The sequence below is a fragment of the Dermacentor albipictus genome, chromosome 1, assembly GCF_038994185.2.
Source record: "Dermacentor albipictus isolate Rhodes 1998 colony chromosome 1, USDA_Dalb.pri_finalv2, whole genome shotgun sequence".
NCBI lineage: Eukaryota > Metazoa > Arthropoda > Arachnida > Ixodida > Ixodidae > Dermacentor > Dermacentor albipictus.
In genome coordinates, this window is record NC_091821.1 from 454,927,818 (window position 1) to 454,943,864 (window position 16,047).

The window sequence follows — 16,047 nt, forward strand, 5'->3', positions numbered from 1 at the left end:
GCAGGGTTTTTAAACAATGCTTCATTAGTCTAAACTGATTTATTGTTTCGCTTTAGTGTCCCTTTAAGTTACAAGTGGTCTACAGTGTACTTATATTAGGTGCACAGTAAGCTCTCTCTCTATGTGATGTCTTTTACAGCGAAGCTGTATATGGCTAGCTGATTTGTATGTTCATCGCCAGTACGCCAAAAACTCCGGCGCAACCTCATGCGCATGCGCGGAAGAAAAAAGAGAAAGAGAGGCTCACCAGTAGTAACTTTGTTGCTCTCCGTTGCAGCCAAGCGCGTGTGCGCCAGTTTTTCTCTGGCTCCGAAATGGGTAGGCCACGCGTCATACGTACTCCTGAGGAGCAGGCAGCTTTTGATCAGCAAAGCTGCATGTAGAACCGGGAACGAAGCGTGCCGATGCTGCAGCCTGGGCGTGAGAACAGGCTCATGCAGCTGAGCGCAAGCAGCAACTTTGTACGAAGTATCCGCCAGCCTACCAAGCCATCGTTTTATGAGCCATCAGGACTAACGTAGTAACAAACACTGGGACTGCACGTTTCAGCTTCGCTGGTTAACCATCTGCATGGAGTGCTTGGGCGGTGGTTTCTCTTTCCAGCTGTCCCTTGCAGCCATGCATTGGTTGGTAGTGAATGTGGCGCCTTCCCTTCCCCCTCCCATTTGTATGTGTTGTGTGTGCGCAGGTGCGGCTGCGCATCACAGAGATCCTGGAGCGCCTGGCGAATGTCAGCGGCTACCGCGCTCGCCTGACCAGCCTTAGGGAGCAGATTTATGAAGGTGAGCACTTCGAATTGCATGCACAGCTGGAACAGCTGCAGCAGACTCTCATCGAAGTCGCTGGAAGAGGAAATTAAATTTGTTACGGGCAGTCACTAACAGATAGGGGGGTACCCAATAGTAGATTTTGAATCGAATATTGATTAGAAAATTTTTCACAAAATGTAATGCTTACAAGTTTTAGGCAAGAAAATACACTACTGTTTATATTTGGAAATTTCCTAGATTTGCGTAGCATCAAAAGGAGAGAAGCAGACAATAGGCTGTCCACCAGAACACCTGTTCACTTCTACTTCTTCTTGCCCCTGCCCATCCCCACAGTCCGAGCATGTGAGCCTAAGTGTGTCTTTCCTTCATTACACGTGGCCACGCTGTAGTAGATTGCTCAATTGGTTGTGAGGCCACGCTGGTGATGGAAATCTATAATCGACAAGACTTGGGAATGGGAGTCTTTGTCATTAGGGCTGTCCTGTGTGCAAGCAGCTTCTCTGGGGATTGGCAATGAGTGTTGCATTTGGGTCGCTTGTCACACTTGGCAAAGCACAACAGGAGGTCTCGAACACTGAGCAGCAGCTGGCCGCACTGATGCGTCGTGCAAACAGCAAAATCCTCTGCTCAAACGTTGCATGCGTCTTCACAACGTTGCCAGTGACGGATCATGGCTCGCTGATGCACTCGAATCTGGCAAGCTCTACAAAATGCCGACTGCTGTCGAGTCGTCTGCTACTGAGATGTCCGAAGGCGGAGTCAAAAGCGATGTCTGGTCAGAAGCTGCAATATTTTCTGCGCTTAAGTCTGTGGTCTCAGGTCCGTCTGATAGGGAGATTTGGGCGGTATGATAACGTCTTCAATAATTACGGCTTCAGCGATGCTAGCCGCCTTGGCTTCCTTTAGTGAGACCTCACTCAGTGCAGGGCGAATGGTCGCACATTCGGCCAACGACTGCTGCGAAATCCTGACGTACACCTCGGATGGGTCCTGAAGTACATCACTTGCGCAATCCGTGAACGGATCACGGTTGTGGAGTAGTAGCTACCCATCATCGCAGTTCGACGGGCCTGCAATGTTCAAATGCATAGATGGCCATTTCTCATGAGCTTGAACTTTGCTTCAGCCAGCCGTTGTTATGGTTTGAACGGAGCTTCCGGAAAGTGTGAGCTCGGAGGCCACCTGGCGGTGGCTAACCGCAGGAACAGCGGTTTGCCGGGCGATTCCCACTGGCTGGAGCGAAGATGATGGCGTCACCCAATCAGCCGGTGCTTTTGTCTGCACAAGTGATGGAGAGCTTGTAGGCTGCATTGCTGACTGTCGTGGATGTAAAGTGGTCACAGTCTCTAAAAGTGATGGTGTAATGTCAGACTGCACCATTATAAAGTAGAGAGAAGCAGACAATCGGCCGTCTGCCAGAACGCCTGTTACTTCTACTTCTTCCCTCTGCCCATTCCCGTAGTACGAGCACGCGAGCCTACTGTATTTACACGATTGTAAGTCGACCTCTTTTATTTAATTTGAAAATCTGAAGTTGGGTGGTCTCGAAACCAAAACCTGGCATCGTAAAGAAAAAAAAGCAAGACCAGTGCATATCAGGGGAGCTACAGCGTAGTTCCAATTTTATGTTTGCTCTGCGGCCCCACCCATAGCTTTCCGCTATCCCGCGCGTTTGTTCGCTTTTCGGAAGGGTTTTTCAACATTTTTGAGAATTTTACAGTGCACATAGCACTCGTGTGGGGGTGTCGATAGTTCATGGAAGGGCCGCTGTTCCATTTGCGGTGGCACCCCCAGAACGGCGGCGCTTGCGGGGAGTTTCGATAGTTCATGGAAGAGCAGACTGCTCGCGGCTTGCGTGTTTCTCTTTCCCTGTAGCTCTTCAGTTTCATGCATTCGATTTGACTGCCGGCCAAGTGCTATTTCCGTGCTTCCTCAGTCGTCATGAGTGCACCAAGTCCTCTAAACATTCAGCGCTCGTTCACAGTGGTGTTGACGAGGGCTGCCATCCTTTACGCTGAAGAAACAAATAACTGCACAGCGGGCTGCAAGTTTGATGTTTCCTAATGGGTGGCGCGAGAGTGGCGATGGCAGCGAAGCAGAATTTTCACCTGTGGCGGCAAGCTTTCCGGAGCTGAAGGCCAAGCTTGCGGCATACGTCGCGCAAACGCATGATCGGTCCCTGCCAGTGACGTGCGACATGGTCGTGAGACAAGCCTGGATCTTCGCCTTTTAAGGACCTGCTCCGCCGTGAGTTCGAGTGGCTGGCGGCAGAAGACTGTGAAGTTACGCCAACCGGACATGTCAAAAGAGCCTCCCTGACAGCTCTATGTGGTTGGGTGCTTTTGGCGTGGACTTGGGTATGTATGCAAATGCGGAATTTCGCTGGACGGCGACGTGCTTCGGGGACCGTAGCAGCAATGACGATGGCAGCACTAGTGAGGAGTAGTAGTCCAGTGACCATGCCAGCTACTAATAAATTTTCGTTATGGAATGCACCCGCGAGTATGCTCTTCTTTTTTTTTTTTTCCATGTCACACGCGATATGGGGGGGTCGACTTACATTCGAGTCGACTTACAATTGTGTAAATATGGTAAGTGTGTCTTTCTCTTCATTACAGTAGCAGGAATGTAGCAAAGCTATCGGTAACTTAGGTGCATAGAAATTAAGGCATACAGTACGGTCTACTCTTACTAAAGGGAACAACGTATGCCAGCACTGATTACAGGTCAGTTCTAGTGTATGAAGGCCTGGACAATGTTTTTATTTTTCAGTAGAATTTCTGTTGAATAGAATCAAGTGATCTACCAAGTGAGGGCGCTAATGTCGAAATCCACACTGACGCCAGTAGCCTAGGCCTTGGTGCCATCCTAGTACAGAGGAAAGACAGACATGAACGCGTGATAGCTTACGCTAGCCGGTCGTCAAAAGCGGAAGGCAATTCTTCTACAACTGAAAAGGAATACCTTGCCATCGTTTGGGCTACAGCAAAATTTCGTCGTTACCTATATGGCAGGCCATTCAATGTTGTCGGCGACCATCACGCCTTGTGTTGGCTAGCGAAATTAAAGGACCCTTCAGGACGGCTGGCACGATGGAGCCTAAGGCTGCAAGAATGTGATCTCACTGTAACCTACTAGTCTGGTCGAAAACACTCACGTGCCGATTGCCTATCACGCACCCCCATTGACTCGCTGCCGCAGGATGACAAGGATGATGACGCCTTCCTTGGAATATTAAGCACGGAAGACTTCACTGAACAGCAACGAGTAGACTCGGAGCTGAAAAACCTCGTCGAGTATTTGGAAGGGCACACCGACATTGTCCCTAGGGCATTCAAGCGAGGATTGTCTTCGTTCTCACTTCAAAACAACCTACTCGTAAAGAACTTCTCACTAGTGCCCGCCAACTACCTTCTTGTTGTTCTGTCAGAGCTGCATCCAGAAGTATTGCACACCCTACATGACGATCTGACCGCTGGACACCTCAGATTCTCCTGGGCACTATCGAGGATACAGAAAAGGTACCGTATTTACACGATTGTAAGTCGACTCCTTTTTTAAAATTTGAAAGTCTGAAGTTGGGGGGTCGACTTACAATCGAAACCGAAACATGGCCCCGCCAAAAAAAAGCAATACCAACGGGATCTACAACGTAGTTAGAATTTTGTTTGCTCTATGGCCCTACCCGTATCTTTTCACTATCACGCATGTTTGTTCGCTTTTCGGAAGGGTTCTTCAACATTTTTGAGAGTTTTACAGTGCATGCAATGCTCATGGGGGGGGGGGGTGTCGATAGTTGATGGAAGCGCCGCTGTTCCCATTTGTGGCGGCACCCTCAGAACGGCGGCGCTTGCGGGAAGTATCGGTAGTTCATGAAAGAGCAGTCACCGCTCGCTGGTTGCTCTTTCTCTGTTTGAAGGCATTGGTATTGGTTTGACGCGTTCCACTTGACTGCTGGCTACGCGCTACTTCTATGCTTTCCCAATTGTCATGAGTGCTCCAGGCCCTAATCGTTCGGTACTCGTTCACAGCAGCGTTCAAGAGGACTGCCATCCTTTACGCCGAAGAAACAAATCACTGCACAGCGGGCCGCAATTTCGATGTTTCTAAACGGGTGGTGCGAGAGTGGCGACTGCAGCGAAGCGAAATTTTCACCTGTGACAAGTGAGAAATTTCCCACGTGCCAAAGTCTCGACGCTTTCCGGAGCTGTAGGCTAAGCTTGCGGCGTACGTCGCTGAAATGCGTGATCGGTCCCTGCCAGTGAAGTGCGACGTGGTCATGAAACAAGCCCGGACCTTCGCCTTAATTTTAAGGTTCTGCTCCGCCGCGAGTATAACGAGTGGCTGGCGGCAAAAGACTGGAAATTAGGCCAACTGGACCTGTCAAAAGAGCCTCCCTGACGGCTGCGTGTGGTTGGGTGCATTTGGCGTGGGCTGCTGTTCTGCAAGATGTCCTGGTGCGGTCGTTTGCCAAATTTAAAATTTCGCTGCACCACGACGCGCTGTGGGACCGCAGCAACAATGACGATGGCAGCACTAGTGAAGACGAGTAGTCCAGTGACCATGTCAGCTACTAATAAATTTTTGTTATCGAATGTGCCCTCGGGTATGCTCTCTTATTTTTTTTTTTTTTTTTCCGGTCACGCGATATGGGGGGGTCGACTTACATTCGAGTCGACTTACAATCGTGTAAATACGGTATGATTCGCCGCGCCTGACCGCCGACGTCGCCCATTACGTCAAGACATGCCGAGACTGTCAGCGACACAAGACACCACAGACAAGGCTAGCTGGATTACTATAGCCAATCGAGCCTCCTTGCCGACCATTTAATCAGATCGGGATGGACCTGGGACCCTTTATGACGACAACAACCGGAAAGAAGTGGATCGTCATGGCAATGAACTACCTCACCCGCTTCGCTCTGCCGAAAGGTAGCGCTGCTGAAGTGGCAAAATTCTTCGTCGTTTCTTTTTAAAGTTTGTTTGAAAGTTTGGCCGCTGCAAATATGTTTTCCATTAAGTCTGACGGTGGCTGTACAAGGCTTAGGTGGTGTTGTGGCCTCGTGGAGAGTTGTTTGTCGAGGCTTACCACTGTGTGTTGTTCTCTCCACAGCGGCTGTGGCAGCTGGTCCCTGGTCCAGCCAGTCAGGTGCAGGCCCGGCCTGGGAGGCGGAGGCAACTGACCACCAGCTGCGGTCATCCATAGCCGCCGAGCGTCGCAGAAGAGAGGGAGAGGACGACACATCCCCCAGCCAGCACTGGGACCTGGCGTACTGCCTCTGGCTTGTCGGTGAGCCTGCACGTGCTAGAGTGACAGTGTGCGCCTTTCGTCAGCAAATTAATATTGGGCTAAAGGAGTACAGACGTATGCCTTCCAACTATCCGGAATCAAGATTTGCGAATGTGGCCTCGTTTTGAAATTGTACGAGTGTCGTTGCGTGAAGTGTTATGAAAAATAATACATTCTGTTCGCAAGAAATGTATCGCTTGCGGTCTCCAAAACTTCCGTTGTAAGTCTTCTGATGGTGAAAGGGTGTTTCATTCGAGCAAGTTTATGTGGACAAGTTTCTGAAGCAGCAGAAACCAGCAACAGCAGGCTGTCGGAAGAAGTCGCCATAATCTAAAAACAATGTTTTCCTTGTCAGTCTCTCCTGTTCCAAGTTTACCGCTGCTTGTGTGCTCAGGGCAAGCTTTAAAACATGCATGCTATCCCCTCCCTCCCCCACCCTGTGTGTCCCCTCCTGGCAGTGACTGTATCACGGTGCTCCTGACAGTAGTGCTGTGTGTCCAAGGGACTTTACAAATTACCGTAAAAACCGTAATATAGGTCGAACTTTTTTTCAAAAAGCTATTGTGAAAAGTCGACCCTCGTCCTAAATACCAGACATTGGCGGAAAAACTGCGGAAGTCTTGCAACAATGGGCGGATTAAGTGAAGAAGCGTCTTTGCCATCAGCAGCAGCGCGTCGTGGCGACATTATGGCATCGCCAATTTGCGTTTACATTGTCACAAAGTTATATTGGTTAAAGGCTGCTTTTTCACATTTTGCTTCACAATGAGTGGAAGCCGACGACAAGTCACTGTCGCCTTCAAGAAAAAGGTGATTGAGTGCGTGGAAGCCCACGGCAACTTCGCGGCACAGGGCGAATTTGGAGTATCCGAAAAGATCATTCAGTACTGGCGGAGACAGAAGCAGCAAACCAACAGAAAACGTCATTTCGTGGGTGGACCGCAAAACTGGAAGACAAGGGTGCGGAGTTCGTCTGAGAGCTGCGTGTAAGATCGCTGCCTGTGACAGCCGAATGCATCCGTTTGAAAGCGGTAGAGATCGCACGCACCTCTGGAGTGGGCAGCGAGAAGCACTCGTCATACGACTCTAGTTCGGACCACTCTAATCAAACGCGTTGCTCTGATTCGGAGTAGCGGTTGCGCACTTTGTGCCCTTCTACGTACTGTATACCCGGCCAATTTTTAACAGTATCGCGCTACCATCGACCCGCATTTGTCAGCACCTTATCACGGCATGGAGCGGCGAAATAGGGAAAGTAAACGCACGTGTACACATGCGCGGTACCTCATTTGTTTCACCGCTCAGCGCTGTTAATAAGGTGCTGACAAGCACGCGGGTCGATGGTCGTGCGATACTCCTAAAAATTGGCCGGGTGCACATGCAAGCAGCATTTAAATAAATACTGTCACTATTGTGCATGAGTCGCATTTGTTTCAAGGTATGGGTGTCTTTCGGTACTTTGCCATTGAAAAAGATTTTTTTCATTTTTAGAATTCGTTAGTTGGAGGATCGACCTATATTCCGGTCCGACCTATAGTCCGGTTTTTACGGTATTAAATGAATTTTAAAAGTTCGCAGGCTGGCAGGTACGTTGGTGTGACAATTTCGACTTTTCATTTCCTGCATTAAATGAAGGTCGTCAACCTGTCAACCCTATAAAAAAACACTGGCAAGCTTCAGAGCACCCTAAACACTCCACCATAATAGTTGTTCTGCTTTTCTACGTACCAGCTCTGATTTTGTTCCCCAGGAGGGGATTATGTGTTGTGATGTCGTGACGCAAATGGTGATCACGGGGAAGCAGAAAATCGCCCTTCGACACTCTATTATTTGATGAGGTTACCGTAAAAACCGGAATATAGGTCGAACTTTTTTTCAAAAAACCATCGCGAAAAGTCGACCCTCGACTTATATACCGGACATTGGCGGAAAAACTACGGAAGTCTTGCAACAATGGGCGGATGAAGTAAACAGCCGCTATCGCCATCAGCAGCAGCGCGGCGTCTATGGCGGCGTGGCGACGTTGTGGCACTGGCATTTTGCGTTTCCACTGTCGCAAAGTTACATTAATTAAAGGCTGCATTTTCATTTTGTTTCAAATCGAGCGGAAGCCGACGTCAATTCACCGTCGCCTTCAAGAAAAAGGCGATTGAGTACGCGGAAGCCCACGGCAACCTGGCGGCACAGCGCGAACTTGAAGTATCCGAAAAGAGCATTCCGTAGTGGCGGAGGCAAAAGCAACGTATTACAACTTGCAACAACCAAAAGAAAACGTCATTTCATGCCGGATCGCAGCGGACTGCAGAACTGGAAGGCAAGGTTGCGGAGTCCGTCCGAGAGCTGCGTGTAAGATCGCTGCCTGTGACTGCCGAATGCATCCGTTTGAAAGCGGTGGAGATCGCACGCGCCTATGGACTGGGCAGCGAGAAGCACTCGTCATCCGACTCTAATCAAAGGGTTGCTCTGATTCGGAGTAGCGCTTGCGCACTTCGTGCCCTTCTGTGTACTGTACACCCTGCCAATTTTTAACAGTATCGCGCGATCATTGACCCGCGTGTTTGTCAGCACCTTGTCATCACGGCACGGAGCAGCGAAATAGCGAAAGTAAGGGCATGTGTACACATGCGCGTATCTCGTTTGGTTCGCTGCTCAGCGCCTTTAATATGGTGCCGACAAGCACGCGGGTCGATGGTCGCGCGATAACGCTAAAAACTTGGCCAGGTGCACATACGAGCAGCATTTAAATAAATACTGTCACCATTGTGCAACCCCCTGAATCGCATTTGTTTCACGGTAAGGGTGTCATGTCTTTCGGTACTTTTGCCATTGAAAAATATGTTTTTTTTTTTCATTTTGAGAATTCATTAGTTGGGGGATCGACCTATATTGCGGTCCGACCTATAGTCCGGTTTTTACGGTATATCCCCCCCCCCTTCCCCTCATTTATACTACTCTTGATCCAACCCTGGTGTGTTGACCTGTGTAAGCAAACAGGTGTGACACAGGTAAGGCGCAAAAGACAAAAACGCAGCTTATATACAGGTAGGACAGGCAGTGTCCTGTACATCCCGGAATGTCCAGAAACCGTCCATGGCTTCAGGTCTGACTAGCCCTGACAGGAGAGTACGTCACAGTCGCATGACCCAGCTGCTGGGGACTACTGTTCGGGGAGGTTTCACCTGAAAGCACCGTGACAAGAGGCCACATTACAAACGCAACCACGAAGCTTCCATAGTGGAGTATTGCAACCTGAGCTCATAGTATGTGTTTGCAAAGCGTCGTTATACTGCAATTTATGTTGTGCCCTTTCTTTTTCGTGCCACTTTTAACTGCTGTAAGCCATAGAGTTTCCTACAGTAATTACTAGAGGGAACTCTGGCGCTGTGACCGTTCAGCCACTGTAGAAATGATGGTTAGTACATGGATTTGTCTGATCTTCATGCTTGTGGCTTCAGACGTTCTTGTGGCTTCATTTATTACATTTTACCTGCTTTCATTGGCCTAAATTTCAAAGCAATATATACAATTCTTAAGTGCAGTAGGTAATAAGACTCTGCCAGCATGCATAATCGCTGCTAATCGCAGTTGTTCCGCTTTGTCCATGTGTTCAAATCCTGTCTTTGGACAATTTTAATGTTTATGTAATTTTTTACAATGCAGTACTTTCTTGAAGACAATCACTTAGCAAATTCACGAAGCCGTTTAAAGACAGGACGAAGTTGAGGTAAATCCATGTACTGCCCATCATTTCCACGCTGCCTGAACCACCCTGCTTGCAGCTCCCATGGACACTAGTGCCACAGTTCCCTCTAGTCTATCCTGTAAGCTAGCTCATCGCATGCGAAATTGAAGTGAAATTTCTACACGAACACAAACAAGATCTCGAACGTACTGCATTGCTGTTCATAAAAAAAAAAAAATGCAGTTGTGTATCACACTCATATGTTGTAAAAGAAACTCGTTAGGTTAAGAAAATGCAATTACGTTATGTATGGACCTCGAAGCCCGTTAGACCCATCTGGGAAAGGGCCGATGGCGTCACTACATGTGAGGCATGGCTAGGACAGAGAGCATGTGTGTTTTGCCGCAAAATTTCACCATCTACTAATCATGCATGTCAAAAAGCAAACACTCGAACGTGGCAACAGATGGGATCAACACATGTTCAAAATTACATGAATGTCTTATTGTTATTGTATACCACTCCAGCCACCAGCAAGAAACAGCCACACACACCAGCTTCACTCGCCTAAGAAAGTAAAATCCATCTGTTTACTACACACAGCAATGAGCATGAGAGGTTTTGCGAAACGCATCAAGAAAAGCCAGCACGTGCGTCTCGTCACTCTGCTTGTCTCTAAAAAACGCGACGACTAAAGCTGCAATGCACAGCTCATGAAAGCTCGCATGATGATGCAGAAAACACCGATGTAACAGATGTGATAGCTGAGTGCACAATATTTGCTGTCTGGAATGCGCCACAAGATGCGCAAAAGCACACATCATCTTTCACAACATGGCGGCCGGGGACGTACGAATCTTTTTCAAACGGATGTCGTCTGCTGGCTGCTTGTGCTGGTCTGGGCAAAAATCTGCTCACAGCTCTAAGAGTCCGCAGAAGTGCGTGACTTCTGGTCAGTGAAAAAGCAAATGTGATTCTGGCAGCCTCGTACTGGCGGGTCGAACTTTGTAAGCTGTTCGAGAAAATCAAATGTGGGACAGCGGTTCCAACATAGAGTTTCTCACTACATTACCTAGAGGGAAATCTGGCACTGCTGCGCTGTGGTATAGGGAATGCCGGTATATTGTGGATTCGGATTGGAATCGTTCTCGTAGAGACAGGACACCTTGAAGACGCGCTTGACAAGTACCGTTCCGTCTGTCACAATGATTCATTTTCTACTAAAACAGCACGTGAAAAGCTGTTTTAGCTTTATTATTACGCGAAAACATGTTTTGTTTAACTACGAGAACTTGTTATTGTGTGTACGACTACATGTTACGTAGAAAGTATCAGCGGGACGCTAAAGTTGGAGGACAGACGACAAGGTTCGCGCTCGCTTTGAAACAGTTGGTCGTCTGTTCTTGCTTTTCTTCGCTTGGTCATGCATCGTGGGTGAGTAAAGATGTAATATGTGTGAATGGAAACGGTTTATGAAGATTTTACTTTGAGAACGCGTTATTTGTGTAGCCATATCCACGTTTTAGACGAAGCCTCTTACAACACCAGCCAACACGAGCCTCGCAGACACATATACCGTCATTCCCATGACGGCACGGTGCCCCCTTAAGAAACTCCCATAGACGGTGGCGCCAGATTATCCTCTAGGTGTTATAGTGAGAAACTCTATGGGTTCCAAACAGTTCAAGACTGTCAGGGACAGATACTCTAAGTGGCGCACTGTGGCCACATGGAAGTGAACCAGTGCCAATTTGCACAGCTTAACTCCATCGTTTATCTCTTCTCTCTCCTTGATTGCCATTGCAGAGATGAGTCTCCAACTGACGCGTCAGATGCAGCGGATACTGGCTGCCGATTACCGGCTCACTCAGCTCCACCTGAACGCCACATCTACCTCATCGGGCCCCACCAACTCCGGTAGCCCTCCATCCCCACCGTCGTCGTCGTCGTCATCATCCACGAACCATGGCGGCCACAGCTACCGCCAAGGCCGTGTGCACTCCTCCACCAGTAGCACTTCTGGTTCGCCATCTGCTGCTGCCGGCGCTGCTCCCATGTTGGGAAGACCAGCGGGCGTTCCTGCTACCCCTCCTCCGTCTCATCGACCGATGGAATGCCCGAGGCTGAGGCGGCACCACCACCAACGCCGGCGCCTCCATGCTGTACGACTGGTGGACACCAGGACTGGCAATCCGCTGGCTTCATCGTCCTCGTCGTCGGACTCACTGGACTCCTCGGACGAAGAGAGCCTCGACTTTGAGCACATGGAAGTTGATGCAGCTGGCAATAGATCGCTCTCGTCTTCGTCGTCGTCCAGGAGGCGGAGGAGGATGTTGCGGCGCAACCGCTTCTGGCCGGCCTCGCCGCCCCCTGTCGTGCCGGAGGAGGACCCGTCTGTTCCCGAGGTTGGTGACTACAGTTACGCCCTTTTGGGACTAGTCTCCTCTTGAAACTGCAGTCAAAGACCACTTATAACAATACTGGATTTAACAATTTATTGAATATACCGTATTTTGATCCGTATAACCCACACCAATAATTCAAAGTATTTAACAGTAAGGTTGGGTAGGGTTATACAGTGCAGTCCACTTATGACGATATCAATAAGAATGAATGTTTCGATCGTTATAACCGATCATTGCTATATCTGAACTGCCGTTAAAAAATAAAAGGGAGAAAAACTATCGAACATACTTTTATAGCTCTGAAACCAAACTTGACACTTCGCTAAAAGTGGATGTTCTAGAAAGTAGGCAGTAAAAAATAAAACGTTTATTTATACCTCTAAATAGCATCTCAAGCATTAGGCGCATTGAAATAGCCAGAAATCTGCACTTACTTTCACTAGTGGGCACCAGGAGTGGCAATATGTTGGCTTCAGGTTGGAGTTTCAGGGTCACAACCGCGGTTTGCATCGTGCCCAGCTGCTGCATGGACACTGGCAGCAATAATCTAGCTTGCATGAAATCAATGAATGACTCAATCGGGGTCAGTATCATAGACGGGCCATTGTCAGTCTAATTGTCATTGCCACTGCTGTCATCTTCTCCGTCACACAACGCTGCTATCTGTTGCGCTAAGGATCGCCCCATCGGATGTCTCCTCACAGAGCAAGGCAGCACAATCTGCACTCAAAAACTCCTTCATCGAAGCACTGCCTGTTTCATTGTCAGTTGCGGCATGCTCCCAGAGCTCGGTAATGTCAACGGCTTCCATCGTGTTGGTTTCCCTATCATGCAGGATTTTGCCCTGGTGCACAAAGCCTGCCTTTTCTGTTGATTGGCATGGCCCCTTGTTGCAGCCGTCATGGTCGCAGTGCTCCTGCATGAGCTCGTACTTCTTTGAGTCCTGCAAAATTTGCACCTTTGTCTTAAGCGACACAGCTTTGTGCTTTGTTGGTACCACCTTCTACTAACAGGGCCGTCTACTGCTTCGAGGCTGCTTCTGCAGCCCATTTCCACGCTCGCTGAGTGGGCGTAGAAAGGGCGGGCATTGCTATGCTATACATTTCTGTTTATCTCTCCCTCTTCTCCGGACGCGTGGGGCACTATTGTGGGTGATGCGGACGCAAAGCGGCTGGCACTACCTTGTGGCGCGCTGCGCCAACTCACGATGCTCTCCGTGGCTTTTTCTATCGCGCAAGGGTGGAACCAGCAACAGGGCGCGCTGCGAGGTAATGGCGGCAGACATGAACTCACGTAGGCAATGTTTTCGCCCCGTGACGACATCATTTGTTTAAAGGGAACTTTGCAGTGCAAATGTTACAATTATTCTGCATGGAAAAATGCCAATTAGAAGGCAAAATTTTGACTGTTATATCCAATATGTGGTGAATCACATATTGTTATATATGGTTTTTTTTCTCATAGCCCTAATGCATTAGTTGATACTCTTCAGTCAACTGATCGTTATAACCGATATATTATGTGTGGTACGTATCGTTGCAAGTGGACTGCACTGTGTGCGAATTTCATCATGAGATCTGGCTTCACAGCACTGTGGCGCACGCAGCGAGGAAGCCACGCCCTAAGGCGAGGTTCTCTACCATTTAAAGTTTCGTTAACTTATCTCCTATGGAACCCCACCCCTCTCCCCATCCCTGTGCATTGAAGCTCTCGACTTCCCTCCTTCATGGTCGCCGATTCACGTCCATCAAGCCCGTCGTGAGAACCCGACTGTGTCAGCATCCCCCAATGGACACTGTTTTTACAAAGGCTTGAGCACTGTTGTAGGCAGTTATTTCCACGGCTTATGTGCACGGATCTTTTTTTTTCTTTCCGGTCTGTTGTAAATGTAGGTGCGGGTTGTACGCTTAAAAATATGGTGACAGTGGGCAACCGTGGCGGCGTGAACTAGTGTGTTGTATGGTAAAATCGCTCACTATAATGTTCCCATGCTGTGTTATTCGTGTGGGGATGCGCGACTCTCACGCATCCCCTGATATGCTGTTCTCCCGCACGGCTCGCGTGGCCATCGCCCGTGGCGGTCGGAGTGGTACAAGTGCAGTGCGAGAGATGGCGCGAGTGTCGCGCCGTGGCGAGGTTACTCGGGCGCCGAGAGACAAGGCGCTTCCTCTTGGGGGTTCGGGAAGCAAGCGGCGCGGACGTGCCGTGCCGCGCGTGCGCCGACCCATGCGTCTGCGAGACCGTCTCGCGTGGCCGCCTTGGAATGCGCCACCGTTCATGTGACAGTACGCGCGAACGACCAGGCGTTGGGATCCAGCATGGGGCGAACATATTCGCTCGCTTCCGGTCGCGGTGAGTCGGACTTCTAGATTTGTCGCACGCCCATCGGCATGTTTTGTGGATAGCAACTCGGCTAGCAGGCATTGATCTATGAAAGGTGCAATAAATGCCCTTGTGATTGCTTGCACTACTGTGTTGTCGTTCCTTTGTCCCAAGAGTACAGTGTGAGAACCCCACATTCGTTATAACAATTGATTCTGACTACTGGGTGTCTTCACCGACAGGAAATGAATGCCAAATTCTGCCTTCAAAAGAAAGCGAGTCGCATGTCGAATTTATTTTTGCCTCTTTCAGTGTTCCTGCTCTAAGCCAACCAGTGATACTTGCTGCCTGTCATTCGGTGTTGGCTGAAGATATTCGGCCCAGAAGTTTATTAATAAATTCCCAAATTCAGCAAGAAAAATACGTTGTTCTGGCGTGTTGTCTCTAGACAACATTTGTCAATAAAGGGTTGATGCCGTTTCGCAACTGCAGTTATGGCAAAAAGACGAAAAATTGGATGGATGGTGAAGGGTTTCAGCCTTCGAAATTACAGACGTCCTTATACATTGGCTCTATGGGGTATGTGGAAGTGCTGAAAAAGCTTCCAAATTATTGGGCATGTCCGAAAAATTGGCCATCCGAAAAATCAGTCATTCAATGTGTTTCATTATACATCCCGTTTCGTTATAATGAGGTTCAAGTGTGCATAAACTGTTCTCCATGGCTTCACTGATAAAGCAAACTGCAGCTTCTTTGTTCTGTTTGGTTGAGATGTGTTGGTGTGCTAGTTGAACAACAAACACTTATCGAAAATAGCGAAGCGCTTTACTTGTGCAACTGACTAGTGAAAGCCATGAATGCTGTTGACGAAAAGCCCAGTTTATTGGATGACGCACCTTTATACTATACCGGTAACAACCATAGCGCCACTGTGGTGTTCACAGTGAAATCGGAACAGAAACTCTATATGCAACACATCCTCTTCCTTAAAGGGACACTAAAGGCAAATACTAAGTTGACGCAGTCTGTTTAAATACCATTCCAGAAACCTCGCAGCGCTTGTTTTATGCCAAGAAAATACTTAGTTTATGAGAAAATTGTATCTGAAGGGTCCGAATACTTTTATTGCAATTCAAATCTCTCACCACCCAACTGGAGGAGTGGTGACATTGCATACGCAATCACCACTGTTTGCTGACATCGGTGAGTAAAGTGGCGCCCGGCAGACGGCGATACCGAAGCAAGACAGAGTGGCAGATTCGCTGCTGCAGCTGCTTTTTGGTCAAGTGGTATAGACCGTTTGGGTATTCGCGACATTACATGGAACTTGAATTCTCTGCTACTTGCAGTTTGCAAGAGTTTCGCGAGCCAGCAAAACCAGCGCAGCACTACGCGATAACTATTAAAATGCGAAAGCGTGTGCGGCATGGAGTCGAGCAAAATTGGAACCTTTTGACCGCCCACATTGTTTCAGGTTTATTTCACCGAGTTCTTTATTCTAAAAGTGAAATAGAACTGAACAAGTAGTATTTCATTTCATCCTATAATACAATACAAGGAAGTTTTGTGCAGCGAG

General features: G+C 48.6%; 1 protein-coding gene across 3 annotated transcripts in view; it reads left to right on the plus strand.

Moving 5' to 3' along the window:
* LOC139054780 (activating molecule in BECN1-regulated autophagy protein 1A-like) overlaps positions 1-16,047 on the plus strand; it is a 123,053-nt gene that overhangs the window by 65,420 nt on the left and 41,586 nt on the right. For all 3 annotated transcript variants that reach the window (XM_070532385.1, XM_070532387.1, XM_070532386.1), the window contains 3 exons: positions 689-782; positions 5,886-6,062; positions 11,551-12,149. In XM_070532385.1, coding sequence (XP_070388486.1) covers positions 689-782; positions 5,886-6,062; positions 11,551-12,149 — 870 coding nt within the window. The remainder of the gene's footprint in view (positions 1-688; positions 783-5,885; positions 6,063-11,550; positions 12,150-16,047) is intronic.